General features: G+C 34.4%; 1 protein-coding gene across 18 annotated transcripts in view; it reads left to right on the plus strand.

Annotated features, from left to right (window-relative positions):
• The window catches only part of LOC145258337 (protein spire homolog 1-like), a 559,588-nt gene that overhangs the window by 105,805 nt on the left and 426,146 nt on the right, over window positions 1-27,637 (plus strand). For all 18 annotated transcript variants that reach the window (XM_080116504.1, XM_080116505.1, XM_080116506.1 and 15 more), the window contains exon 2: window positions 11,835-11,875. In XM_080116504.1, the coding sequence (XP_079972630.1) occupies window positions 11,835-11,875 (41 nt within the window). The remainder of the gene's footprint in view (window positions 1-11,834; window positions 11,876-27,637) is intronic.

Here is a 27,637-nt window from a genome sequence, read left to right on the forward strand (position 1 = left end):
TCGATTTTCGATACTTATCAGATGAATTTCTGTACAAAACATATCTTAGAACACTGCCAGACATATAAATTAGCTTTGTGTGAAATTTGCAAAAGATAGACTCAGCCGTTTAGGAGCCTATAAGGAAGGAACACACTCGCACACACAAAGTGACTTTTATATAAAAGTAGAGATTATGTTTATAGTAAGTGCTTGACTAATCTCCAATCATTTATCCTTGAGTGGTCATTGGGCCTTGATAAGCAATAACCAATTAGTAAAAAAAACAACAACAAAAAAAGCATGTTGTTGCAAGGGCATTAGCTCTGATCAAATTGATGATTGGTACGGAGTCCTCACGTTCCAATAACCAATGCGTGGGATTGCGTTTGCAGAAAGAATTCTTGCTTTAAGGATGCCGATTTCCTCAGTGAGGCTTTCATTGTCATTTGTCAAATGATGCCTGAGTAGAGACAGCCGATGTTCTGGCTGCCTGGAATTTGAATTTGGCATAATTGGACTGTTTACAAATGGAATGATCACACTGTCGTTACACTCGTTTATCTACAACCACTATCAACAATTTCTCCCACACTTTGTGCCTAAATCTAAATGCAAATTTCATGATTAAAGCCTTTTTTTTTTCCTAGAACTGCTTTCCAGCTGACTACAACATGGTCGTCTTCAAGTCCAATGTAAACAATTTCTGGTACTCTAAACTTCCCCTAACGGAGCTTATATTTATTTATACTAGCAAGACCTGTGGAAATTCCACTGTGGACTCCTTCATATGTAATATATTGATGTTGCCATTCTGTAGACGCTCTTATATTATTGTAGCTCTTTTGTTAAAACTGCAAAAGTATCTATCCAAGCTAGCAGGGATGCCCAGTGTTGCCAGGTCGTAAAATACGCGTTAGTATGATATTTTAATTCTTGCAGATCTGGTATATATCATTATAGAGTTAATGTTCTATCAATTTGTATATGTTTATAAAGTTGTGATTTGAAAAATAAAAAAATATTCTTATATGACTTGGGTTCATCAGCTTGAATCGAAATTTAATCCCAAACTTATATATAACTTTAGTTCCTTCAGCTTTAATCGAAACCAAAACCAAAACTTATGAAGAATTCTTGAAAAAAATTATTTAAAAAAAAAGTATGTTATTGGAGTGCCATCAGCTATAATCGAAACCGAAACCAACACTTACGAAGAATTCTTGGTAAAATTATTTATAAAAAAAGTAGATGACTTAAGTGCCATCTATATATATAAACTAGCAGGGCTACCCGGCGTTGCCCGGGACCATATAAACAATGAAAAAACAAAAGCAGATATTGAACATATGTTTTATTCTTAGGGGAGAGGAATCTTTCAGGGTGAGAGAGAGAGAGAAGATAAAGAGTGTGAGAGAGAGGCAGAAGAGAAAGTTGTTCCATCCTCTTTCCCAAATTTGACTACTGTTCACGTTTGAACTCTCATCGTTGAGTTTATCCTCGAGTTGCCTATTGGCCTTGATAAGTGCTAATATAGAGAGAAGAGAAACAGGGGTAGAGAGAGAGAGAAGATAAAGAGTGTGAGAGAGAGAGGCAGAAGAGAAAGTTGTTCCATCCTCTTTCCCAAATTTGAATACTGTGCACGTTTGAACTCTCATCGTCGAGTTTATCCTCGAGTTGCCTATTGGTCTTGATAAGTGCTAATATAGAGAGAAGAGAAACAGGGGTAGAGAGAGAGAGAAGATAAAGAGTGTGAGAGAGAGGCAGAAGCGAAAATATGTGTTTGTATGTCTCGCAAAAACTTTCGGCACGGGTCACGGATTTTCACGAGATCGGTATCATTTTAAAGTTCCAACCTTCGCCTGACAAATATTGAAAAATTGGCCAAAAACATTAATTTCTTCATCCTAAAATCATCAGTTTTCTACAGGGGGGGGTCAGCAAAAACCGTCCTCTCATGACAAGTTCGCTTCTACGCATGTGTCATACGACATCGGAACATGATTTACTTTAAATATTTGAAAAACCAACACAATTTCGTCGACGTCGTCTTAGCTCAGTTGCTTAGAGCGCGGCCTCATTATCTAAAGGTTTTGGGTTCGAATCGTGGTGTGAGATGTCGTTTTTCGATTTTTTTTTAAATTTTAATATTAAAACAGGGTTATTTAAGCCATTTTTCACATGTTTTTTTGGGGGGGAGGTTCAGATTTTTTAACGAAGTTTTAACATTCGTTTTTCTGTTTCGTATTTTCTTTTTTGTTTTTTCCATTTTTACATTTAACATCGTTCGTTTGCCTTATGTTAGTTTTTTCTGTGTTTTTTTTAAATATTTACTTCGCTTATTCTTATGTTTTGATTACCCCCCCCCCCCCCGAGCACACACACACTTCTAAACACCCGGGCAATGCCGGGTACCCCCCGCTAGTCAGCTATAATCGAAACTGAAACCAAAATTTATGAAGAATTGTGGGTAAAATTATTTATTACAAGAAATGGAATAACAATTAAACGACCCGGATGTAAGTGTGGATACACAAAAGAACACACACGCTATCGTATTAATTAGTCCTCGCGCAAAAGCGCAGGACACAAAATGTTTTAAATAATAATAGAAAATAACAAAGTCTTTCACTAGCGAGGACTACTATTGAACGTAACCAGTTATACACTCCTTTTGAAAATTTCATCTCTATTTTTTTCGTTATCCACTGAATATTTTTGAAACCTATATGAAATATGTTCCTTATTAAATTGTAAAGATTTTCTATTCTGAAAGAAGTTTTAAAAAAATTAATCTAAAAAAGTTATTTTAAAGTTTTTGTTAAAAAATTTCAGATTTTCTTATTATTCAGACATGTATGACAAAGAGAGAGTTGCAAAAAAGAGTTGTGGAGTGAGGAGAATTACAAACTGAAACAGAATATTCAGACCTGTAATAATACAAAGAGGGGGTTGCAAAAATGAGTTGTGATGTGAGGAGAAATACAATCTGAAACAGAGAGTAGGGGAATTTTTATAAATACATGCAAAACCACATTCATTTTTTTTTTAATCCAAATTAATAAATTAAATAAAATATAATCTTAAAAAGATAGGATACAAGTTAGAAAAGCATTTCATCCAAGGCATGAAAATTGTTAAACAAAATGTTTTTACTATATGCTTTAAAAATAAAGGTACAATATTCAATTTGAAATTTATTTATCTTCAAAGTGCACTTTTATACATTTTACAAAGTAAGGTATTAAATTTTTATACCTTACTTCGTAAAATTTATAAAAGTGCACTTTGAAGATAAATAAATTTCAAATTGAATCTTGTACCTTTATTTTTAAAGCCTATAGTAAAAACATTTTGTTTAACAATTTTCATGCCTTGGATGAAATGCTTTTCTAACTTGTATATAGATATGGGCATATAAAAAGTTCACATACAAGGATATTCGCAGAGAATGTTTTTACAATTATATATTGATATTTTTTTTTATATACAATAAATGTTTTGGTTTTCAAATATTGTTGTGTTCAGAAAAAATCTTGTTTTTTTTTTTTTTATTTTTTATTTTTTATTTGCCGTGTTATTTGAACAGGAAGAAATTGGAGTTATCGCCCCCTGAAAAATGGCGTCGTCCGCGTAACGTAAAAGTGACGAATTGTGTAGTATATTTATCATCGATCGATCATTTTTTTTTTTTTTTTTTTTTTTTTTTTCCACAAACTCCGACACAATTTTATTTTGTCGTTTACAATTGTTACTTTTATTAAAAAAAAAACAAAAAAAAAAAAACAAAACAAAACAAAACAAAAATCAAAATGAAAAAAGCACGAATGACTAAACTAATGTTCTGTTTATGGACGATCAATGTTATCTGAATTAAAAAAAAAAATGCAATTGAATATTCTGCTTTTGTTTTGATATTAAATATGAACAACAGTCTGACTGCAAACAATCACTTTTTATTTTTTTATTTTATTTTTTTTTTGGAGGGGAAATAAAAGTAGTAATAGCGTTAACAATAGTAGCACGAGTATTAATATTATTAATAATTCGAGATTATCGACTGGTTTTGCTTCGAATTTGCCTAAATATATATACAATCGATAATGTATGTAATGTCCTCAAGCATCTAATACAAATAGCGTTTTTAGTTGTGTGTGTGTGTGTGTGTGTATATATAGATATATATACTAGCATGGGTGCCCGGCGTTGCCCGGGTATTTGGAGATGTATGTTGAGCAAAAAAAAAAAGTGGTCAATTTTTTTTAACTTTGACCCCTATTATGACCCCTTAAAATTTATTGTTTTGGGCTCAAATCAAGTTATTAAGTTAGATCCATGTCCAAGGAATCTATATCTAAAATTTCAAGTGTTTAGACCCAAAATTGTAGGAGGAGTTTGGTAGAGTTCTCAAAGGTCAAATCGTTGAACTTTGACCTCTTAATCGCCAAATTTCTGCCCGAAGACCGATCACATCGATTTTCCCAAATCTCAGTACCCTGTATATCAAATTTCGAGTCTGTAGGCTTAAAATTGATAGTTATTGCGTAGGGAAATGTGCACACACACACACACACACACACACACACAGACAGCCACTTTCACTTTTATAGATGTATAGATAGATATATAAATTCTTCAGAATAAAGTTATCCAACAAATCAATTGGAAACCTGTGATTATTGGTCTTACAAAATATTCCCTTACTCCATCATATTTAAATGCTTGCAAAACTTTTGTGATTTTCCATGTCTCACTGACTTTAGCAAATAAGGTATAAACCATCATAATTATTTGCTAATATTTTCTCCTCTGAAGAGATGGTAGACACACACACACACACACACACACACACACACACACACACACACACACACACACACACACACACACACACACACACACACACACACAATGCAACTTTTTTTCTTTTTTTTTTTTTTTGCAATTTTATAAATTCCAAATATTAGCGAATATTGATCAGAATTTAACAAATGAAGGTTCGTTAGAAAGGTAATGACCTGAATTGTGCAGTGGCGATGTGACATTTACCCTTAAGGTCGCACATTAAGAGAATCATCCAGAGCCTATTTTTGGCACTTTTTTACAGCTGTAAAATGTCTCAATCATAGTGATTTGTTTTTCTAGTTTTGCATACGAATTTATAAAATATCTGATATTTCTCCAAAACTTCTGGCCTTGATGGAGAGAAGGGTAAAACTCGTTCCTATGGTTTCTAATGCTTTGAAATAGCAGCAAGTGGAGACTTGATTCCAAATATTTCTCATATGTTATATATCCCCTCTTTGGTTTTCATGCATAAAGTAAATTTCAGTGTATAAGGATTATTTGATACTGGAGATATTCATAATCGTACCTTATTTCCAAAAGAGGGGAGATATAACATATGAGAAATATTTGGAATCAAGTCTCCCCTTGCTGTTATTTCAGATCATTTGAAACCATAGCAGCAAGTTTTAGTCTCCCCCTCCATCAAGGCCAGAGGTTTTGTGGGAAATATATATATATAATATATATATAATATATATATATATAAAATATATATATATATATATATATATATATTAGTGTGCGTGCGTTATGTATACGTTGTCTTTATTTTCTTTATTTCAGTCTTTACTTTTCATTCTCTTTCTCCTTTTCCCTATACCCCCACGACCTCACTCCTGCTTACCCTCTCCCTCTAATCTTTCTCTCGCTCTCTCTCTTTCTTTAGTTCTACTGGAATTGAGCCGCAGAAATGTTCTCTCTCTTGCCCCTTTCCCCCTCTCTCTATCATTTTTGCTACTCTCTCTCTCTCTCTCTCTCTCTCTCTCTCTCTCTCTCTCCATCTACGTTTTGTTTCTTTCTCTAGTTCTACAGCAAAAAAAAAAAAAAGAGCTACAAAAGTGATTTGCTTGTTTTTATGAATCAAATAAATGACCATAAAAAGAAACAACTTTCATGTCAATACCTTTCTGCTGACTATCCATTCTCTTTCTGGCAGACGAAAATATTTGCCTTTTCTGTGGACATGAGCCAAAATACCAGATATCACGGAAGGTCACTAGAACAATCTCAAACGTTTGCTTTGATTACATAAAATGATATGGAACAGGCAATCCAACTAAAAAAACAAAAAAAAAAAAAACAACAAAAAAAAACAAAAATAAAAAAAACGAAACAAATTTACTTTGTTTATTAATTATGAAGTCTACTTGCCCGGAGTTGTCCGGGAACATTTATTTTCATTTTTGTTTCGCTTTTTTGTTTTTAAGCTATGACTTTTCATTGGTCACTGCCCAACTTCTGACAATAAAAACAGCCAATCATTGATAAGTTCTCTGTTAGAGCCATTGTTACCAAATCTTTTTCATTTCATAATTTAATTGCTGATTAATATATATTGAATCCAAAAGTGCTCAACCCAATAGCTAGCGTATATGTAATCATAAAATGTTGGTATATGGCTGATATAGACATTCTAAAGTTTATATAACCCAAATAAAGATGGCATGGGAGCGACATTCCTGCTATGATTTATGAAGGTGTCTACAACAGAAATGTCACTATGATAACGAACAGCCAATCAGAAGAAACCGTCTCTCACGTTCTTTACTAATTCTGAGGACTTTTGAACATTAGTAATTTTATTATAACTTTCGTTTTAATGAACGAAAATTGAAAATTTTTATTTCAAAATATAGCTGAGAAAGTGACCTATGAACTGTAAAAATTGTTTGAAATTAGGTTATAAAATGAGTCAATGGTAATAAAGCAGTTATAAATGAGTAAAACTAACACTTAACCACATATTTAACCGATACCGTGTTTGAATGATATTGGGTTCAATATAATAATCATAATGTATGTTTTCTCTGCTTTTCTTGTCATGCAAGTTTGTGTGCACTTGCTGATTTGCATATTGCTAAAACGACTGTTTCTAATATTTTTTCTAGTTAGCTATCCTACATCTGCTGCTGATTTTCTCGTTTGTCGACTCTCTGCTCTTTTGGTCAAGATCAAAGTGTAGTATCTGTTCTTCAGATGCTGCACTACCATTTCTTGTTCTCTTTCGGTGGAGGAACAGTCCTTCACGACTGAGACAATTTTTTTTATTTTTGTACCTTTTCTCCATGTTAAAAAACGATCCTGGTGTCTAACTCTGTCCCATGTACCATTGTAAAAAGGTACAATAAGAGTGCACCGCTTCGTTACACAATTTCTGTGATCCAATGATATCGCCAGGATAACAAAACGCTTCGATAGCCCCACCATCCAGATATACTTTCTCCGCATAAGAGTTCTTATCTGTCACACACTGTCATCTCTTAACCAACCTGTAATTCCATCGCACTTTGTGTACCCAAGTACGACAAAAAAAGAAAAAAAAAAAGCAAACTAGTTGCTCTAACTCACTTTCCATAAACTGGTCATGGAAGCTTTCTTCTTTTTGAGAGCTTTCCAACAAATTCTATAGCACAATATTTTTTTTTTTAATTTATCAATAGCTCCATAATTTTTTAACTCCCCAATAGCTCCATTATTTATTAACTCGATAGCACAATATTTTTTGGAACTCCACCGTTTTTTTGTTTGTTGTTTCATCCAATGCAAATAGGGGCAGGTGAAATGTGAATAAATTCCATGGAATCTTTCACGTTTTTTCTAATGGCTGGAAATACTTAATGTTTCGCCAAGGGTATTTTTTATTGTGACGCCATCACTAGATGGGTTGCCTACACGGCTTAAGAGAGGCCCATCTACCCTCGAGAGAAGGATAGACCATTCCAGCTTCCCAACCTGGTATTTTTACCTCGTGGTACATACAACCCCTACATTAGAAAATCTTTTACAGTCTAATTTATTTCTTCATTATTTTTATAGATGGTTTAAGAGACTATCAGGTTGCTGAAATCCAAATAACACAGATTGATTGATAGTTTCTTGAACAGGAGCTTTACTCCTGTATGTACTCCTCATCGTTTTTTTTTTTTTTTTTTTTTTTTTTTTTTTTTTTTTTTTTCTTTCCTGTTTTCTTATCAAATTATCTGAACGGGAGTGGGGAGGGGTCCCTCACTACCAAAGTCACCAAAGGATCTAATATTTCAAACATTCTTTAGGTCCTGGATATGACCTTAAACAATATCCGATGGTGAGGCCCCAGCTTGTGGGCTTTCGGGAGTGTGGAGCCACCCCTTAATTACCATTGCTCCCAGGTCCATTCTGACCCGGAGGGGTAGTACCTGTTAGAGTCTCAATTATAGGTTAAACAGAAACCTACTTAAAAAAAATTATATATATATACACATTCTATTAAAAAAAAAAAAATTCTTCAAAATCATTGGATTCAGCATTAAATAACCTGAAAAGGGTTGATAAACAAAAACAATCAACCAATTAAACTTTTTACCTTCATCAAAAAAAAAAAAGAAAAAGATGTTTCATTCAATGCCAGTAGACGCAGGTGAAACGTGAACAAATTCCATGAAATTTTTCACATTTTTTTCTAATGGCTGGAAATACTTGATGCTTCACCAAGGTTATCAAGGGTATTTTTTATCATGACGCCATCACTAGATGGGTTGCCTACCACGGCTTAAGAGAGGCCCATCTACCCTCGAGAGAAGAATAGACTGCGCAAGTTTCCCAACCTGGTATTTTTACCTCGTGGTACATACAGCACCTCACCTTCCCAAATGGTCACCCATCTGGTACTAGCCAGGCTCAACGTTGCTTAACTTTGGTGATCTGGCAAGAACCAGTGTATAAACGTGATTGTATCGGAACTCCTCAATAGCACAATATTTTTTTTTAACTTTTCAATAGCACTAGCGAGGGGTACCGGGTGTTTGGAGGTGTGTGTGGTTTTGGATAAATCAAAACTCCGGGGGGGGGGGGGTAAAATAAAAAAAAATGTTTTGGTAGATAAGTATGAGGATTGAACCGGAACCCTTGAGACAAAATTGTAAATTAAAGTGTGAAAAAAAAAACGTGAGACGTTAACCATTGCACCATCGCGACATACCAACAGAAATGCGTTTGAATTTATTTAATTACTTAGATTTGGCAGGTGCACGTTTTAATGACTTAATGAGGTCAACTGTTGACTGCGGAGTAGCATTTCATTTACTGCGGAACGCGGGGGTAGGGGGAAACCGGGAAAATGCCGCCAGAATTAATTATAGGAAAAGGCTTAATCCACATGCGGCGAGCGAAAACTGTTGAATATTTATCTTCCCGAAGTCGAGCAAATTAAATAGACAGGCGAGCTCCGTTGACAACTCTGAGATATTACGATTTACACGTGATATAAAAAGTTTTAAAAAGTTGTTAGGCGAGCGACCGCTTCTCTGAAAAAAGCGAACACACATACGTACATACATTTTCGCTTTTATATTTATAGATAATATTTTTTGGAACTTCGATAGCACAATATTTTTTGAACTTTTCAATAGCACAATATTTTTTTTTGAACTTTTCAATAGCACAATATTTTTTTAACTTTTCAATAGCACAATTTATTTTGGAACTTTTCAATAGCACAATATTTTTTTTTTGGAACTTTTCGATAGCACAATATTTTTTTTTTGGAACTTTTCGATAGCACAATATTTTTTTTGAACTTTTCGATAGCACATTATTTTTTTTTTAACTTTTCGATAGCACATTTTTTTTGGAACTTTTCGATAGCACAATATTTTTTTTTGGAACTTTTCAAAAGCACAATATTTTTTTTTGGAACTTTTCAAAAGCACAATATTTTTTTTTTGGAACTTTTCAATAGCACAATATTTTTATGAAACTTTTCGATAGCACAATATTTTTATGAAACTTTTCGATAGCACAATATTTTTATGAAACTTTTCGATAGCACAATATTTTTATGAAACTTTTCGATAGCACAATATTTTTATGAAACTTTTCGATAGCACAATATGTTTTTGAACTTTTCGATAGCACAATATTTTTATGAAACTTTTCGATAGCACAATATTTTTATGAAACTTTTCGATAGCACAATATTTTTATGAAACTTTTCGATAGCACAATATTTTTTTAACAGCTCAATAGCTTTTCCATTCAAAATATCAGAACACATTCCATTAAAACAAGCAGATGGATACAACATTGCAATTTTTGCAATCATATTAGCTTCAGCTCTTCTGATTCAGTCATATTACCAAGAGAAAACTCCTCTTTGCCATCTAAATATACTTTCTCCACAATTGATTTGTCATCCATCTCCATTGTCTCACATTTCTTGCATATAAACTGGTTATCTTATCTCGATCTGCTTGTAATTCCACTGGATCGATACTTTAACCTATATTCTTCCCGATCTTCATAAATGACCCCCACCCCGACGCAATCATAATTATTAGCATGAGAACAAATCTAATGTGCAAGATAATGACTGAATCCAAAGAAAATGACATCCAGTCTGTATTAGAAATCAGATGGTCATTTGATATTTTCAGTTAGTTAGGTTTTCATTGGCAAAAATTATGGCCCGGTAAACGATGCTTTTGGTTAGGCATTTATTTTTTAGTGGACAGTATGTCTGATTTCTACAGTTACTTTTTCTTTTGCTCATTGTTAGTATTTTTATTTCTATTAGGATTTTCATCATATATTTTATTTTATATTTTTATTAATATTTTTGTTCTGTGTTGTTTTTGTTCTGATCACTTTTTAAATTAATTTTCTTTTTATTGCTCCCATTTAGTATTTTATTATTACGTGCTTTAATTATTTTCTCTTGATTATCGTAGCAAATATAGGACAGTTTTAGGTTGTTTTATCAAAGATTTTGTGTAAGAGGTTTGTTACGGGGGGAAGTGTTTTTTGATGTGGTTTAAGAATTTTCTGCTTAAATAAAAACAACTTAAAACTATCCTATAATTACCTATCCCTACTCAGGATAATGGCCAGTCGGTGTCCATTCAAAAGCGCCAATCTGCAGACAATCTATAAACATTATTTCCCTCAAATAGGTTGCTCTCAATATGAACCCTTGTGTAGAGACATTACTTTTTTTTCTAAAGTAAATAAAATTCTGGCTGTTCAAATCCCAAAGCAGATATATTTCCAATTTGTTGTGGCTTTTTTTCTCTCAGCTAAAGACAGTTTGTTATTCACATACGCCACCAAACATATCACTTAATGCAAGTCTTCAACCCTTATATGTAACTAGCAAGGTTACCAAGTGGTGCCTGGATTGAAAGTGTAACATATTTTTATTAAAACTTCTGTCGCTTTTCCTCTCCCCATCTTTCTCTTCCCCTTTTATATATTTTATAGTTGTTGTTTCAAGTTTCGGCCAACTATTCCTCTGGCCTTCTACAGGTGGTTAACCACAATGGGATAGGAATTCTGAATCTCTTAACTGTATCCTCAGTAATTACTGCCCTCCATAGTTGTCGTTTCAGCACGTTTTGGCCAACTAATCCACTGGCCTGGTTTGGGTAGGATTCTCACCTGGAACCGTAGAGATTCAACGTCTTTATCCACTGCACCATAGGCCCCAAAGGGTTTAATTACATTTTGTCCAACTAAACTTCTGGCCGGCTTTGGGTAGGATTGAAACTGCTATCTTCAGACAATGCTCACCTGGAACCATAGAGATTCAACGTCTCTATCCACTGTGCCACCGGCAAGTCTGCTATTTGCGTGCCTTAAAAACATGCAACCCATTAAACGTCATCCTGCCTAGTGTATATTTACAGAGCAACCAAAATATGGTATCATTGTTTATGGTTTGCAAAGATTTTGGATCTAATACGAATAAACGTTAAGATGTTTGTTTTTCTGTAAGTTCTGTTAAATTCATTGTTTTTTTTTTTGTTTTTTTTCAGGTGAACACTTAAAACACAGCAGCATCATAAAAGAGAAAGATGTAAGTACTTCCGTTTATTTTTTTAATCGTTTTTTTCGTTGTTTTTTAATCGTATCTTTTAATTGTTTTTTTAATCGTATCTTTTAATCGTTTTTTTTAACCGTTTTTTAATCGTTTTTTTTTTAAATCGTTTTTTTTTTATCGTTTTTTTATCGTTTTTTATCGTTTTTTTTATCGTTTTTTTAATCGTTTGTTTTAATCGTTTTTTTTTTAATCGTTTTTTTATCGTTTTTTTTAAATCGTTTGTTTTTAATCGTTTGATTTAATCGTTTGATTTAATCGTTTGTTTTTAAATCGTTTGTTTTTAAATCGTTTTTTAAGTCGTTTGTTTTTAAGTCGTTTGTTTTTAAGTCGTTTGTTTTTAAGTCGTTTTACTTTTAATCATTTTACTTATCTATATAATAATACGGTAAGGCAATTTCATGTTCATACGTTATCACCCTTTAACCCATTTTTTTTTTTTTTTTGATATGGAACAGCCTGTTTTTCATCTAATAATGCTGTTGTGTCGAACATAAAACTCTAACGAAAATACATATTCTTTTCTTTGGGCCAGGGTCAAAATGTGACAGTAAGGGTTAGTAGGATTTTACTAACCAATCTTTTTCTATCCCAACCCCTCTTATTCTACAACGATAAAATTGTATTTGGAATTGAAAGTCATGTTTAATTTTAGAACATCTTTTTATGGGTAGCTAATTGGTATAATTTCTGGTAGTGAAAAATATTTTTCTGTGGGTAGCTAATCTGTATAAATCCTGAAAATGAAAAAAAAAAAAAAAAAAAAAAACGTTTACGATAGGTAGCTGATTTGTGCAAGTCTTGAACTTTAAAAGTTTGCAAATAAAGAGTAAAGATATTTCTGATGTGGACACAAAAACAATTATGTGCAGAAATTCTAAAAGATCCAATATTTTTATGGAACAATTCCGGTTTCTGGTTGGTTGCTAGCAGAACGTGGCTTCATTTGATTGGTCAGTTTCTATCACCAGTGTCTATAAGTAGAACATCCCAAATTTTAAAAAATCCTATCAATTCCACTTCTATCAGAAATATTGCAAAATCCCGCCCTTTCACATACGTATCTATATAATAATAATACGGGAAGGCAATTTCGTGTTTGTACATACTTTCTCACCCTCCCCCCCCCTTTTTTTTAATATGGAATAGTCTGATGGTACAAGTTATTTTTTGGTCCCCCGACAAAAGGAGGGTGGACCTGTAAATTCACCCTCCTCCGTTCGTCTGTCTGCACTTGTCTCAATAACTATGCCTTGAAAGTTTTTGAAATTTTGCACAAACATTAAACATGATACGAGTAAAACAAAAAGTAACAATGGATTTTCTGGGAAAATACCGGTTGCCTCCCCTAGGGGTGCTTTTCGGGTTAAAATGGCTAAAACTGACACTTCTGTGCTTATTAAAAAATATTGATGCCTTGGATTTTTATAAAACCTTCTGAAAAGTTGTAACTAACTGATTTCTATATAAATTTTGTTTGTCTATACTTCACGATAACTCTTGGGTGTGCCCCAGGGGCTCAATTAGGGCTAATAAAAACACCCCATTTTTCGGACTATTTTACCATATTTGTGCAAAATTTTCTGTGTATGTCTATTTAGCAGTTTTGCATGGTGCTGAACTCAAATTTAAATATGTTAAGGCCTTGGGGACTTTTGGGGCTAAGTGGGGGTGGGGCAAATAGTGGACTTAGTCATTTTATTTTTTTTTTTTGCATGGTGCAGAACTAAAATTTACATAGGTTAAGGCCTAAAACTGCACCATTTGTCCATTTTGACTAGGATTTGACATCCCCCTGGGGGCTAAATTTGGGGGCAGGAGAGGGGCAATGCTGAACTTAGTCATTTTTTTTAATGCTTCGTTCACTGTGTACTCACAGGGGACCATGTATGCTTCAGTTGTTTGATATGGAATAGCTTGATCACTAATGGTACAAGTTTTTTTTTTTTTTATTTCATCTGATGTTGTTTTATAATTAAACACTATAATTTTGAATGACCTTTCTTTTTTTTTCTTTTTTCTTTTTCTTTCTTTTTTTCTTTTTTTTCTTTTTCTTTCTTTTTCCTTTTTCTTTCTTTCTTTTTTCTTTTTCTTTCTTTTTTCTTTTTCTTTTTCTTTCTTTTTTGTCTTTTTTCTTTTTCTTTTTTTTCTTTTCTTTTTTCTTTTCTTTTTTTTCTTTTTGTTTTTCTTTTTGTTTTTTTTCTCTTTTTTTGTTTTTCTTTTTTCTCTTTTTGTTTTTCTTTTTTCTCTTTTTTGTTTTTCTTTTTGTTTTTCTTTTTGTTTCTCTTTTCTTTTTGTTTTTCTTTTTGTTTCTCTTTTCTTTTTGTTTTTCTTTTTTCTCTTTTCTTTTCCTTTTTCCTTTTTTCTTTTCCTTTTTGCTTATTTTGCTTTTTCTTTCCTTTTTTTTTTTTTTTTACTCTGATAAAACAAAAAAAAAAAGTTGAAGAATGTCTTTGAAATCCGGTTAATGTTTCCGTTCCAAATCTGGATCTTATTGCTAAAGCATGTATTATCATACAAATGTGTCCATTAATTAATCAATCGGCTGAAAAGACAAAAAAAAAAAAAAAAAAGATTCACACAAAAAGAAATTCCTGCAACTCTTATTTATTGGCAGAATTGACAAAAGAAAGAACCAAACCTTTTTTTAAAAGTGAAAAGGTTTTCCTTTGAATATATTAGTAGACGAATCAATAATTAATCATCATTTGTTTGGCATTTTATTCGTAGAAATTCCCAGTGTTGAACCTGAGGAGAAATGGTGGAATTAAGTAATCACAAAGATCTCATGTCTGACGTTTGTTTCCACGTGAAGTGTTTTTATTATAACTTGGGTTGTAGAGTTTGCATAAGTCTAAGTGAAACAGTTGCATTGGTAGTCTGCAGCCGAGAGCAAAAGTTGCGTCGTTAGTCCGTGCCCGAGAGCAAGGGTTGTGTCGGTAGTCTGCGTCGGTAGTCTGCACCGGAGAGCAAGGGCTGCGTTGGTAGTCTGCACCCGAGAGCAAGGGCTGCGTCTTTTTTTTTTTTTTTTTTTTTTACACAGTGATCACCACTTATCAAGGCCCGGAAGTCACTCAGGGATAAGGGTTATTGCAAGAACATTACGTTAGTGTGGAGATTTGATGAAGTGTTTACTTAAGGGGGCGGTTCATTAGAAATTTGTTAACGTTGGACTTGAACACATCCAAGTTGTAGTGCAGTTCTAAGAAAGAAGCTTTGTTCATGGAATCCGCGTTTTGATTTAGGCACAGATATAGATTCTTTTACTGTAGTCTGCACCCGAGAGCAAAGGCTGTGTCGGTAGTCTGCACCCAAGAGCAAGGGTTGCGTCGGTAGTCTGCACCCAAGAGCAAGGGTTGCGTCGGTAGTCTGCACCCAAGAGCAAGGGTTGCGTCGGTAGTCTGCACCCGAGAGCAAAGGTTGTATTGGTAGTCTGCACCCGAGAGCAAGGGTTGCATTGGTAGTCTGCACCCGAGAGCAAGGGTTGCGTCGGTAGTCTGCACCCGAGAGTCTGCAATTGAAAGAAAAGTTTGCGCCAGTAATCTGCAATTGAAAGGGTTGAAGCAACCATTTCATATATATATTACTTTTTAGTGAAACTGGTTCTCCGAAACCTCATTTTTTGAACAAAAAACAAAAAACCTCCACACTATTTTCAACATTTCCATAAAAAAATTTTTTTCATGAATATTTTAACGTTTTCTATATATAAGTTCCACAGGTCAAATTAAAGACTTTAGCAGGCCAGATCGGGCTGACACGCTGTAATTTGGTCCAGTATATTAAAAATGAGTATTTGTCTTTTTGTGCCACAATTTCCTGTTATCTGCGTTTCTGGATTTGAGTAACGATTATCAATGTTAAAACCATTTTTTTTTTTTAATACCGTCGTTGTGAAAACCAACAAATAAAAGAATAAATAATAACAATGTTACTTAGATGGAAAATAATTTTTTTTTTTTTTTTTTTTTTGTGACGACCTGATATTCCGATGAGACATCTGCATCCAATAAAAAATCAAAAACAAATTGCAGTCAACACAAATTATTGATCTTTTATTTTTCTGTCTTTTCAAATTACAACTACAATTATTAATCATTTTATTTTCTGTTCGGCCGCCATTTCTCAGATTCAACATCTGCTTTTTTTTTCTTTCTTTTTTTTTTAATTAAAAAAAAAAATCTTTTTTTTTTCTTTCTTTCCTTATTTTATTTTAAATTTTTTTGATCTTACATTTTCACCTCAAACAAGGCACAATGCCACTTTGATGTAGGGGGCTACTATCTGGGACATAATTTGCAGGGATACTATGCAGGGAGTTGAGCGGCAAGATGTCTGTTTACATTACATTTAAACTTCTGTATGTCGGTACAGTCAGGAAAGCAGGAACCCCGAAGGGAATTCCAAAATCTAGCAGTTCTGGGGGAGAAACTATTAGTGTAGAAAGCTTCCTGACATCTAAGGATCTATACTATGTAGGGGTGGGATTTTGCTGCTTGTTGGGTTTGATGGGGGTGTTTACGTCGAGGGAGTACAAAGGCTTGTAGTTCGTCGGGACACCCATTTATGCATGCTTATTGCAGTTGTTTGTATAGTTACCCCTCCACACAATTTGCCGCACATATCTAAACAAAACAGCCAACATCCGCCCCCACCTCTAAATAGGCGAATCAAATTGATCTAAGACATTGACTCGCAGATTTTAAAAAGAACAAATCTACGAACTAACAGATCTTTTTTTTTTTTTTTTTTTTTTTTTTACTCGGTCACCACTTATCAAGGCCCGGAAGCCACTCAGGGATAAGGGTTATTGCAAGTACAGTACGTTAGTGTGGAGATTTGATGAAGTGTTTACTTAAGGGGGCGGTTCATTAGGAATTTGTTAACGTTGGACTTGAAGACATCCAAGTTGTAGTCAGGTGGGAAGCAGGCAGACGGAACAGAGTTCCACAGGCGTGCAGTTCTAAGAAAGAAGCTTTGTTCATGGAATCCGCGTTTTGATTTAGGCACAGATAAAGAGTGGGGGAAATTTTTCACAGTGGATTCAGCTAGACGGGTGTTTTTCGTGAAAGATTGGCGAGGGGGGGGACCAGAGACTGAGGCTTGGCGTCACAAGGAGTGCTACGATTTTGTACTCTTTACTCACTGCCCCCTCCTCCTCCTCCCCTGATCTGAACCTGCTGAAATACTCTGTTTGGTCATACGTCAAGAACATCACCAACATGACCTCCCAAAACACCAAAGCCAACCTGATCGCCACCATCCGCCGAGCTTCTGCCAGCATTTGTGGAAAAGGCCTGCTCCCAGTTCCAGACCTGTATTGTGAACATGACCTCCCAAAACACCAAAGCCAATCTGATCGCCACCGTCCGCCGAGCTTCTGCCAGCACTTGTGGAAAAGGCCTGCTCCCAGTTCCAGACCCGTATCGTGAACATGACCTCCCAAAACACCAAAGCCAACCTGATCGCCACCATCTGCCGAGCTTCTGCCAGCATTTGTGGAAAAGGCCTGCTCCCAGTTCCAGACCCGTATTGTGAACATGACCTCCCAAAACACCAAAGCCAATCTGATCGCCACCGTCCGCCGAGCTTCTGCCAGCACTTGTGGAAAAGGCCTGCCCCCAGTTCCAGACCCATATCGTGAAAGTGATTGAAGCTGAAGGCGGCTACATTGAATAAATGTCAGCTCTACTACATAATCAAGTTATCTGAATTGATTTTTTCAATAGAAGTTTTAAAATAAAGCTGTAGTGTTGCTTTTTTTAGGGCGCCAAATTTTCCGCCCTGTACATGTTTCTGGCACATGTGTGAAAAGGAGGCGGCACCACCCCTGAAATCTGGTGGTGACGAGGATGACTTCCAATCGACACTTTTCTTGTTGATTAATTATTGGCCAACTTTGGTGCCTCCCCCATCCCATTCGTATTTGTCCCATTAATATAAAAATTCTGCAATCGGATTTCGGTTAAGTAAATCTATTTTGAGCATTGCACCAAACTATTATTGACTGGATTGCAATCAAACGATACAGTTGTCAAAACGAGACTTGGTCTGTCAGTTGGTCTGTCATGCTTAAGTGTTAAAAATGCTATTTTTGAATTGGTTCCACACTTTTCTGTAGGTCTGTCAATACATCGGTCTTACTTCAATTTTTCATAGCACCTCCCTCTCTCTCTATCCTCATCCCTCTCTCTCTCTCTATCCTCATCCCTCTCTCTCTCTCTCTATCCTCATCCCTCTCTCTCTCTCTCTATCCTCATCCCTCTCTCTCTCTCTATCCTCATCCCTCTCTCTCTCTCTATCCTCATCCCTCTCTCTCTCTATCCTCATCCCTCTCTCTCTCTATCCTCATCCCTCTTTCTCTCTATCCTCATCCCTCTTTCGATTCTTTTTTTCTTTTATCTCTTTCTGTTTTACTCCTTTCTTTTCCTCTCTACCCCCCCCTCCCTCGACCTCCCTCATTCTTCCCCATTCTTCCTCTTCTCTCGTCCTCCTCTTTCTTCCCCTCTCCCGTCCTTCTTTCTCTTTCTTCCTCACCTTTGTTCGTTCTTCCCTTCCCTAGTCCTTCTTTCCCTTTTCCCCCTCTCTTTCTTTCCCTTTCCCCCCTCTCTTTCTTCCCCTTTTCCCCCTCCCTTTCTTCCCCTTTTCCTCCTTCTGCCTCTCTCTTTCTTCCCATTTTCATCTTTCTACCCCTCTTTTTCTTCCATTTTTCCTCTTTCTTCCCCCTTTCCCCTCTCTTCTTCTCTCCCCCCCCCCGCTCTTCTTTCCCTCCTCCCCATCTCTCTTCTTCCCCCCTCTCTTCTTTGCCCTTTCTTCGTTTTTTTTCTTTCCACTTTTCTACTTAATCTCCACTCCCCCCCCTCTTGCTTTTTTTACTACTTAGCCTCCTCCTTCTGTTCCCTTCCTCCTCATCTTTAACTCCCATCCCATTTGTCTATTCCTCTTGTAAACCTGATTGATGTTGTGAGTTTATTTTCCATCCACACAAGCTTTGCCAATTTTCAGACGCCTATTTTTATCCCTGCTCGACAGAATTGATTACATTGTGTTTTTGCACCAAAGAGTTTTAATTTATGAAAGAAATAAAAGGGAGGGAGGGTATTGATGAAAAAAAACTGCCCTTTTTTTCTTTTTTTTTTTTTTTTTTGTTAAGGATATCAACTCCGTTTTATTTATGTTGCATACAAAATTGTAATTACATTTGTTATTTTAAAGACATGAAGAAACAGTTTAATCCATGTTACATTTTTGTGAACCAATATTGATTGTGTATTTATTGTATTGAACCAATGACTTGAAATAAAGAAATGCTATGGACATTTTTTTTTATGTTTTCCAAATTTTTAACTTTCTCGTAAAAGCTAAGCATACAGTTGTAAGTACACTCTAATAGTCAAATTCGTGATTTTCAATATTGAATTTCAAATCAAACCAATGGTCTTTATTCAATTGTCATGTTACAGTAATGAACATATCCAAAAATTACGAAAAGCGATAAGGTACAAAAGATTATTGAAGAAAACATTTATTTCAATAAAATTAAGCGAAAATAAGACTGGAGATTTCTAAGGGGAGGTAAGTAGCGTAACTATTTACAATTTTTTAATAAATTGTGTTTTGTCTTGTTTTTAGCATAACTGAGTTATTTATTGAGATTGTCGGACTGACTTCCTCATCTTGGTTGTTATAGTCCTTCATCAGGTGTTTTGTATCGAACTGGGGCACCTAGGAGTCTCGAATCCAACCCTTTATTATTATTATTACGTGTTCAGACTCCAGCCAGGCTCTGGGACATAGTTGCTGGTTCTCTGTTTTGAATGTTACTTTTCACTGCCTTCATTCAGGATTGAACTCAGCACCTTTGGGTAACTGTAAACTTTGATACAACTCGGCCATATGTCACTAGGACAATTCTTAGTTGGTTTTTGTAAATGTTAAACCTATGTTATTAAAACTGGGGGGGGGGGGGGCAAGTAAGTACTTTTTGATGGACCGTCTTTTTAAAAATCTACCAAAAATCAGGTAATTATCAAATCAATACGAAATTTTCAGTGATTATTAAGAGAAGAATGAACTTTATAGCAGTGCACTCATTTTTCATAAACAATATTTATATATATATATATTTTTTTTTGCTTACAACCCCCCCCCCCCTTGTTTTGAGGGGGTTCCAAATATGCTTAAAATAATCATCTGAAACTGAACAAAACATTATGTTGTTGTAAGGGACAGGATTATAGATAAAAAATAAAAAAAATTTTGATGTCTGAATATCAGAACTTCGATTGTGTTTAATTATGCCAGTTTTGAAGTGTGAAATTCGGTGAATATGTTAAGTAAAATAATTAATTTAAAAACAAAACAAAAAAATTTTTTTTTAATATTTATACGAAAAAAATCATTTTTAAATCTTTGATAAATAAATTAACAATTTCTTTTTAGCAAGCCGAATAATGCATGACCATTATTAAACAGGGCATGCTTTGAAGAATCGATACAAAAAAAAATTCGATAAATATTGTCCCCTTTGTGTTAAAAATATCATTATTTTTTCGGTCAAGTTTGGAAACGTTTGCCGCCTTTCGACTACGGTGGACGAAATGCGCTGAAATAATTTTTTTTTATTCTGCTTTAAATTGCCCCCCTCCCCATTTTGGAGAGCCTGGCCTCCACACATACACACTAAAAACCAAACTCATACAAATGGTCACCCATCTGGTACTGGCCAGCCTCAGCGTTAATAATACATTGAAATTTTCGTCAGTGAAAAATAAGTTTTTTTTTGGCTTTTTGGTCTTCCGTAGTTTGCTTTTTATCAAGCACAAATGTAAACAGTAATCAAATCGACTTGAAGTAATTGGTTGCCTATATGAATAAGTGGAATTATTTGAAATCCAGGTACTTATATTATAATATTTTTGCATATTCTCATAGAAAATCACCCTAAATCTTAGTTAGACAAGAAATAAACAAATTAATTCTTTCAAAAACCTTCTTTTTTTAAAATATTTATATACGTTTTTTTGTGCAAAACAAAAAAACGCCAATTGTTAACTTTTGGGGAAAATTTAACATTTAAAATTTGATTAAAAATAGTAGAAAAAGTTTTACATTATTCTGCTTTCTACCGGGTTTTGAATAAGTCCTGTTACATTGTAGATTTTCCTATTCAAATTAAGACTGGTACGTCATTTTGGGTAGAATTAAACAAGTTTGGTTACATAATGATTTATTAGTATACAAGGCATCATATCATTCAATGTGGCCACCTTTGGCGGCAATGACACGTTCCAACCGAGGTCGGAAACTCTTACAGGCCTTCCTGGCGTAGTCCTTCTTCATGGACGCCCATGCTCGGTTCACAGAGGCTTTCAGCTCATTTGTGTTACTGTGGCGGGTCTTACAGGCCCTTGCCTCAATATGCGCCCACACACTGAAATCAAGGGGGTTCAAATCTGGCGACTGTGGAGGCCAAAAGTCTTTGGGCCAGAAGCTCATGTTAGTCTCTAACCAGTTCTGCGCAATTTTGGCGGTGTGTGCAGGTGCGCCGTCCTGCTGGAACACGTAATCTGCTTTCTTGGTAATCTTTTTAACCCATGGAAGAACTTTAGTTTCCAAAATGTCTTTGTAAACAGCGGAGGTTAGCCTGTATCCATGTTCAAACCACACCGGGGGCATCTTCTCCCCATTGGATGCTACGACCCCAAGCATCATGACAGATGCTGGATGCTTGGTGGTTGACACTCTCTTGTGGTTAGAGACATCATTCCCAAAGCTTACGACCCGGTCGTTCTGCCTGTTGAAGACTGGATCGACATTGAATGTTTTCTCATTGGAGAAAATGAGGATACGATTCCCGTGGCTCTTTAAGTCATTCAATAGGTGGGTGCTCCTCTCCAGACGTTTATGAATCATTGCAGCACTCAAGAGGGGTTTCTTGGAACGTCTTAGACTCTTTCCTCCCATGCTCTTGACCACCCTGGACACTGTGGATACAGAAATCTTCATCTTTTGTGCCAGTCTTGTCATTTTCAGCTCAGGATCATTTTCAAAGGCCTTTTTGATGGTTCCACGCCTAATTTTTTGAGGCCTTCCTGATCGAGGTCGATCCTTGAGGTTGAGTTATTCAGACGTTGGGCAACACGATAGACAGTCATTCTACTGACGTTTAGTAGCTTTGCAATGTCAGTTTGTTTGCGACCCGTCTGCAGCAAAAGATTTCATTTCTTTTTCCTTCCATTTGGTTGTACTTATAATTTAGGATTTTCTCAGGAGTCAATATTTTATCTGCAATATATAAGTATTAATTAGACGTACTCAAATGTTAGTTACGATCAATAATAATATATGAATTTATAAAAATAAAAATGTAACAGGACTTATTCAAAACCCGGTATATGATAAAATTCAGGGTTTCTGGAAAAAAAAAGTTCCTCAGAAATAATGGATTTTAATAAATGTAATTTTGTTTTAAAAAACAACTTGATTTTTCGGACATTTTTGGCGGTGCCTATTGTTATTCAAGGTTTCCTCTCTCTGTTAGAGATGTCCAAATTACATTCAGCTCTACGCTTCGTTTGCTCAGTAGGTTATGTCCGAGCATGTGAGCTGTTTCTTTAAGTTTTCTTAAACAACCACAGTCCGACAATCTCAATCAATGAAAACACCTCATCTCAAAAATACAGACAATAACTGAGTTACTTCTCTTATGTCACATGTTCTCAAAGAAATGAAGTTTTTATACAATAAAGATTGAAAACTCGTTTTATTTATTTTTCTTTTTTGAAAACTCGTTTTTTAAAAAAAATTTTGAAAACTCGTTTTTTAAATTTTTTTTTTGAAAACTCGTTTTTTAAAATTTTTTTTTGAAAACTCGTTTTTTAAAATTTTTTTTTGAAAACTCGTTTTTTAAAATTTTTTTTGAAAACTCGTTTTTTAAAATTTTTTTTGAAAACTCCTTTTATTTATTTATTTATTTTTCTTTTTTGAAAACTCGTTTTTTAAAAAAAATTTTGAAAACTCGTTTTTAAAAATTTTTTTTGAAAACTCCTTTTATTTATTTATTTATTTATTTTTCTTTTTTGAAAACTCGTTTTTTTTTTTTTAATAATGCAGTAATATTTAAGTACTTTTGACATGCCAATTTTTTGTTTTGGTCAGTGCAGATGAATTCTCCTTCCAGAGAGAGGGGGGGGGGAAAGAGGAATTCTGGAAAGACAGTGGATAGAAAATTGTTCACAAAGTCACACAAAAAGAAGCTGACATGGGATTGTTAAGCAAGGTGTGGCAGTTATTATTATTTTTTTTTTTAGTTAGTTTTGGGTGTGGCCATGGGTTTTGCAACAGTTTCCAACCGGTGACAATCCAGTTGAAAACGGTTGCGAGTTTGACTCTGTGGAATGCAGTTTGTAGCTTGAGTTAGATGTGGCTGGGAAAACGAATTGATCAACCAATGATGAAGAGGCCTCGGCAGACGACTACTAAGATATCGCGTGGAAGAGCAATACGTTAGGGAGGTAGATAGCTTGTCTCATTACAACTAGCTACACTGTGTGCCCCCCCCCCCTCCGCCCACACGTTCACTGGAGCTCTCTTGGGAACGTCCATGTTTCAATTCCACCAAAAAGAGGAAAACTTCCTTCTTCCAAAAGTCACATGGTTTCACCAACTTTCATTAACTAAAGGTTAAATTCTAACCTTCCATCCACCAATCATTTCTCCATTTAACTAACGTTTTTTGTCGTGTAACAAATCCGTCTCTAAAAAAAATCCCTCTGAAACTTTGATTATTTTTAACTCGGTTTAATAATCCAGCAATCCCTGACTGTTCTAATGTGCAGAAGTTTAAATATATGAATAGTTATCTCACTGCTCAACTCCCTTAATAATCTTCTGTAGGCATGGTCCCAAATAGCAACCCTTTACGTCAGAGTGGCAATATGCCTTGTTTGGAAGTGAATAAGAGTTAAAAAAATTTTTTTTTAAAAATCCTACATCGTTGACGCTAGATGATTACTGCTTGTGCTAGATAAATATTATTTAGTTTTATTAGATATTTCAAGTATTTTTTTCTTTTGATTTTTGTGGCAGAAAACTTGAAATTGACAACTCTAATTTCTTTAATTGCAGACTGGTGGAGGGGGGGGGGCTATACCTGGGCGTAAAATACGCTTAAATATGCTATTTTAATTTGTCCAGATTTCATGCATATTATTATAGTCATGATTTCGAAAGTTAAACAAAAAAAAAGTATTCGGGTACCATCAGTTAGAATCGAAACCGAGACTGTAGCATTCAAAGCTGGTGACATTATCACTGTACCAACGTGACGCGCATATGGACTGATTAAAAATAAACTAAGATGAATGTACAAAATGTATAACGATTTTTTTCAATTTTGACCCTCTTGACCCCTTAAAAACTATTTTAACCGGCTAAACACCCATAAAAGAACGGTCCGTAAATAAACAAAACAATCATTTCAGGCCTCTAGTGCTGCTCTACGACTTAGTTTGGGAGGAGATGGTTTGAAAATATGGAGATAGACATATAGCCTTTTATATATTAGATTTGGCAACTTTCGGTCATCTTTAGTTCTGCTTGGTTTGGCAATTCATCATGAAAATGCTGACTTCTTAGCAGCGTTTGCAAACTGTACAAATCTATTATATAAATCATTGAACAGATGATTTCATGAAATAAACCTATCAAGTTAGCATCTCATTCGTGCAATTTAACCCCATTAGATGTTTTCCTTTAGGCATATGTAAAGTTCCATGTCTACACTGATAAATCAGACACAATAGACCACTTGGAAGATGAACATTCGATGCGTCATTGCCGGAATACAGGCTAATTTAATGCGTAGAATTGTAAAAATTGGATCTCTGGATGGTCTCGGGTGATTTCGGGTATATGGACGCATGGTTCATATACCCGAAATTGTATTTAAATTAAAAATGTTAAAAATTAATCTTTGGAATGAACCACGTATTTGTATAAATGTTTTCCTCTGATTTATTTAAGTTTGTCGCATTTAAAAAAAAATAAAAAAATAAAACAATTTTAAAGTAAATTCTGGATAGAATTTATTGGATGAGCTCTTGGAAAACAACATTCGACACGTTATTGCCAAAATATAGCCTAATTTAATGAACACAGTTTGAAAATTGAACCTCTAGCTTATGCCATTTTTTTTTTTTTTTTTTTTTTACACGATGGTCACCACTTATCAAGACCCGGAAGCCACTCAGAGATAAGGGTTATTGCAAGTACAGTACGTTAGTGTGGAGATTCAATGAAGTGTTTACTTAAGGGGTCGGTTCATTAGGAATGCGAAATTGGGTACTTATGTATTTTTGGTACTATACTGAAATAACAGCATTAGTATTTCGAAAGCCATTCTTAACATGGGGAGGAGAGGGTGTTTTGAAACTTGAATTTAACCTGAAAATAACTCTTTAAAATAGCGCGGTACCAAAAATACATAAGCACCCGAAATTGTATTAAATTATAAATGCCAAAATTAATCTTCGGAATAAATCAAATATTTGTCTAATAAAAATATTTTTCTGTGATTTATTTTAATCTAAAGTTCGCCGCATTAAAAAAAAAAAAGTTTCAGAGGAGTAAAATCCAGGCAAAACTTTAAAAATACGTGAAATCCCATGTCTACACTGATAAGCAACTTGGAAGACATTTGACGCATTATTGTCGAAATACAGCCCAATTTAATACGTAGAGTTGTGAAAATTGGATCTCTAGATTATGATATATACACATGAGCCGCAGGATCCATATACCCGAAATTATAATTAAATTATAAATTGTATTTAAATTAATCGTTGGAATGAACCACATATTTGTATAATAAATATATTTTTCTATGATTTATTTATTTTTGCGTTTGTCACATAAAAAACAATTTTAGAATAAATTTTGGATAGAATTTATTGGATAACCTCTTGGAAGACGACATTCAATGCGTTATTGCTGAAACCTGGCTTAATTTAATGCATACAGTTTAAAAATTGAACCTCTAGATTGCCCCATATATGCGAAATTGTATTAAATTCTAAATGCTAAAATTAATCTTCGGAATAGACCACTTATCTGTATAATAAAAATATTTTTTTTTGTGATTTATTTTAATTTAAAGTTCACGGCATTTAAAAAAAAAAAAAAAAAAAAAAAAACTTGTAAGTTTCAGAGGACAGAAATTCAAATACTTGAAATCCCATATCTATAAGCAACTTCAAAGACAATATTCGAGGCATTGTCGAAATACAGCCCAATTCAATGCTTACAATTTGTGAAAATTAAACCTCAAGATCGCACCATCTACGCACGAGTCTTGAGAGTCATATGCCCAAAATTGTGTTTAAATAATAAATGCCAAAAATTAATCTTTGGAATAAACCACGTATTTGTATAATAAAAATAATTTTCTGTGATTTTAATTTAAAGTTGCATTTATAAAAAAAAAATAATTTTCTGTGATTTATTTTAAAGTTTGTCGCATAAAACAAACAAAAAAAAAACAATTTTAGAAGAATAAATTTTGGATATAATTTATTGGATGAGCTCTTAGAAGACAATATTCGATGCATTATTGCCGAAATACAACCTAATTTAATGCGTACAGTTTGAAAATTGAACCCGTAGATTATGCCATATATGCGAAATTGCATCTCTACAATTACATAAATGTAACTTTGTGTAAGTGTTCGTTCCTTATAGACTCCAAAACGGTTGAACAGATTTTCTTTAAAATTTAAAAAAGAACTTTAGTGTATAAGTTTGGGAGTGATCTTATGTAGAATAACATGTTTTGTACTAAATTATTGCATGGAGACATGTGAAGCTTCTTCTCGGGCGATTTCATGGATTTCGATGACAATAAAAATATAGCAGTGTGAAATATTCGTTATATAAATGCAGCTTTGTGTAAGAATTTGTTCCCTATAGACTCCAAAACGATTGAACAGATTTTCTTTAAAATTTACAGAACTTTAGTGTATAAGTTTGGGAGTGATCTTAAGTCATTCAACCCTGGGCAACGTCGGGTCTTCCTGCTAGTTAAATTATAAATGCCAAAATTAATCTTCGGAATAGACCACATATTTGTATAGTAAAAAAAATGTTTTCCTGCCATTTTTAATTTAAAGTTGCATCTATAAAAAAAAAAAAAAAAAAAAAAAAGAAAAAGTCCGGACAGAACTTATGGAATGACCAATTAAAGAATTCCAAGCAAATAGACTCTTATTGACCTCGATTATTATATGGGGTAAACAAGCAGTGCTTTGTACGAGATAAGATGTCAGCTTGTATAAAATGCAATGCTTAATTAGTTAATTTATGTAACAAATTCAAAAAGGCCCAATTAATATCTGGAGGAGGTGCGAAGATGTTGACACTGTCATCTTTTATTCTAGAAAAGTGAGAATGTGTGTGTAATTTGTCTAGATTTCATACTGATACTAGCCAGGCTCAACGTTGCTTAACTTCGGTGATCTGACGAGAACAGGTGTGTCAACGTGATTATGCCCTACAGGGGGGGGGGTCACTTTTTTTCGCCGATATTTTTGAAAGTTATCTTCTCCGTTAGATTGTCTAGTCTTAATTTTAAAAATGTCGCTTCCGGTTTGGCAGTGGTCGTAACAGCATAAACGTTAGGGTTTACCCCGTTCTTTTTCTCCTTTGCGGTACGGGTTCGAGCCTGCCTTTCTACTACCACTTTTT

Source organism: Euprymna scolopes, chromosome 33 (assembly GCF_053919585.1).
Source record: "Euprymna scolopes isolate OS-2025 chromosome 33, ASM5391958v1, whole genome shotgun sequence".
Taxonomy (NCBI): Eukaryota; Metazoa; Mollusca; class Cephalopoda; order Sepiida; family Sepiolidae; genus Euprymna; species Euprymna scolopes.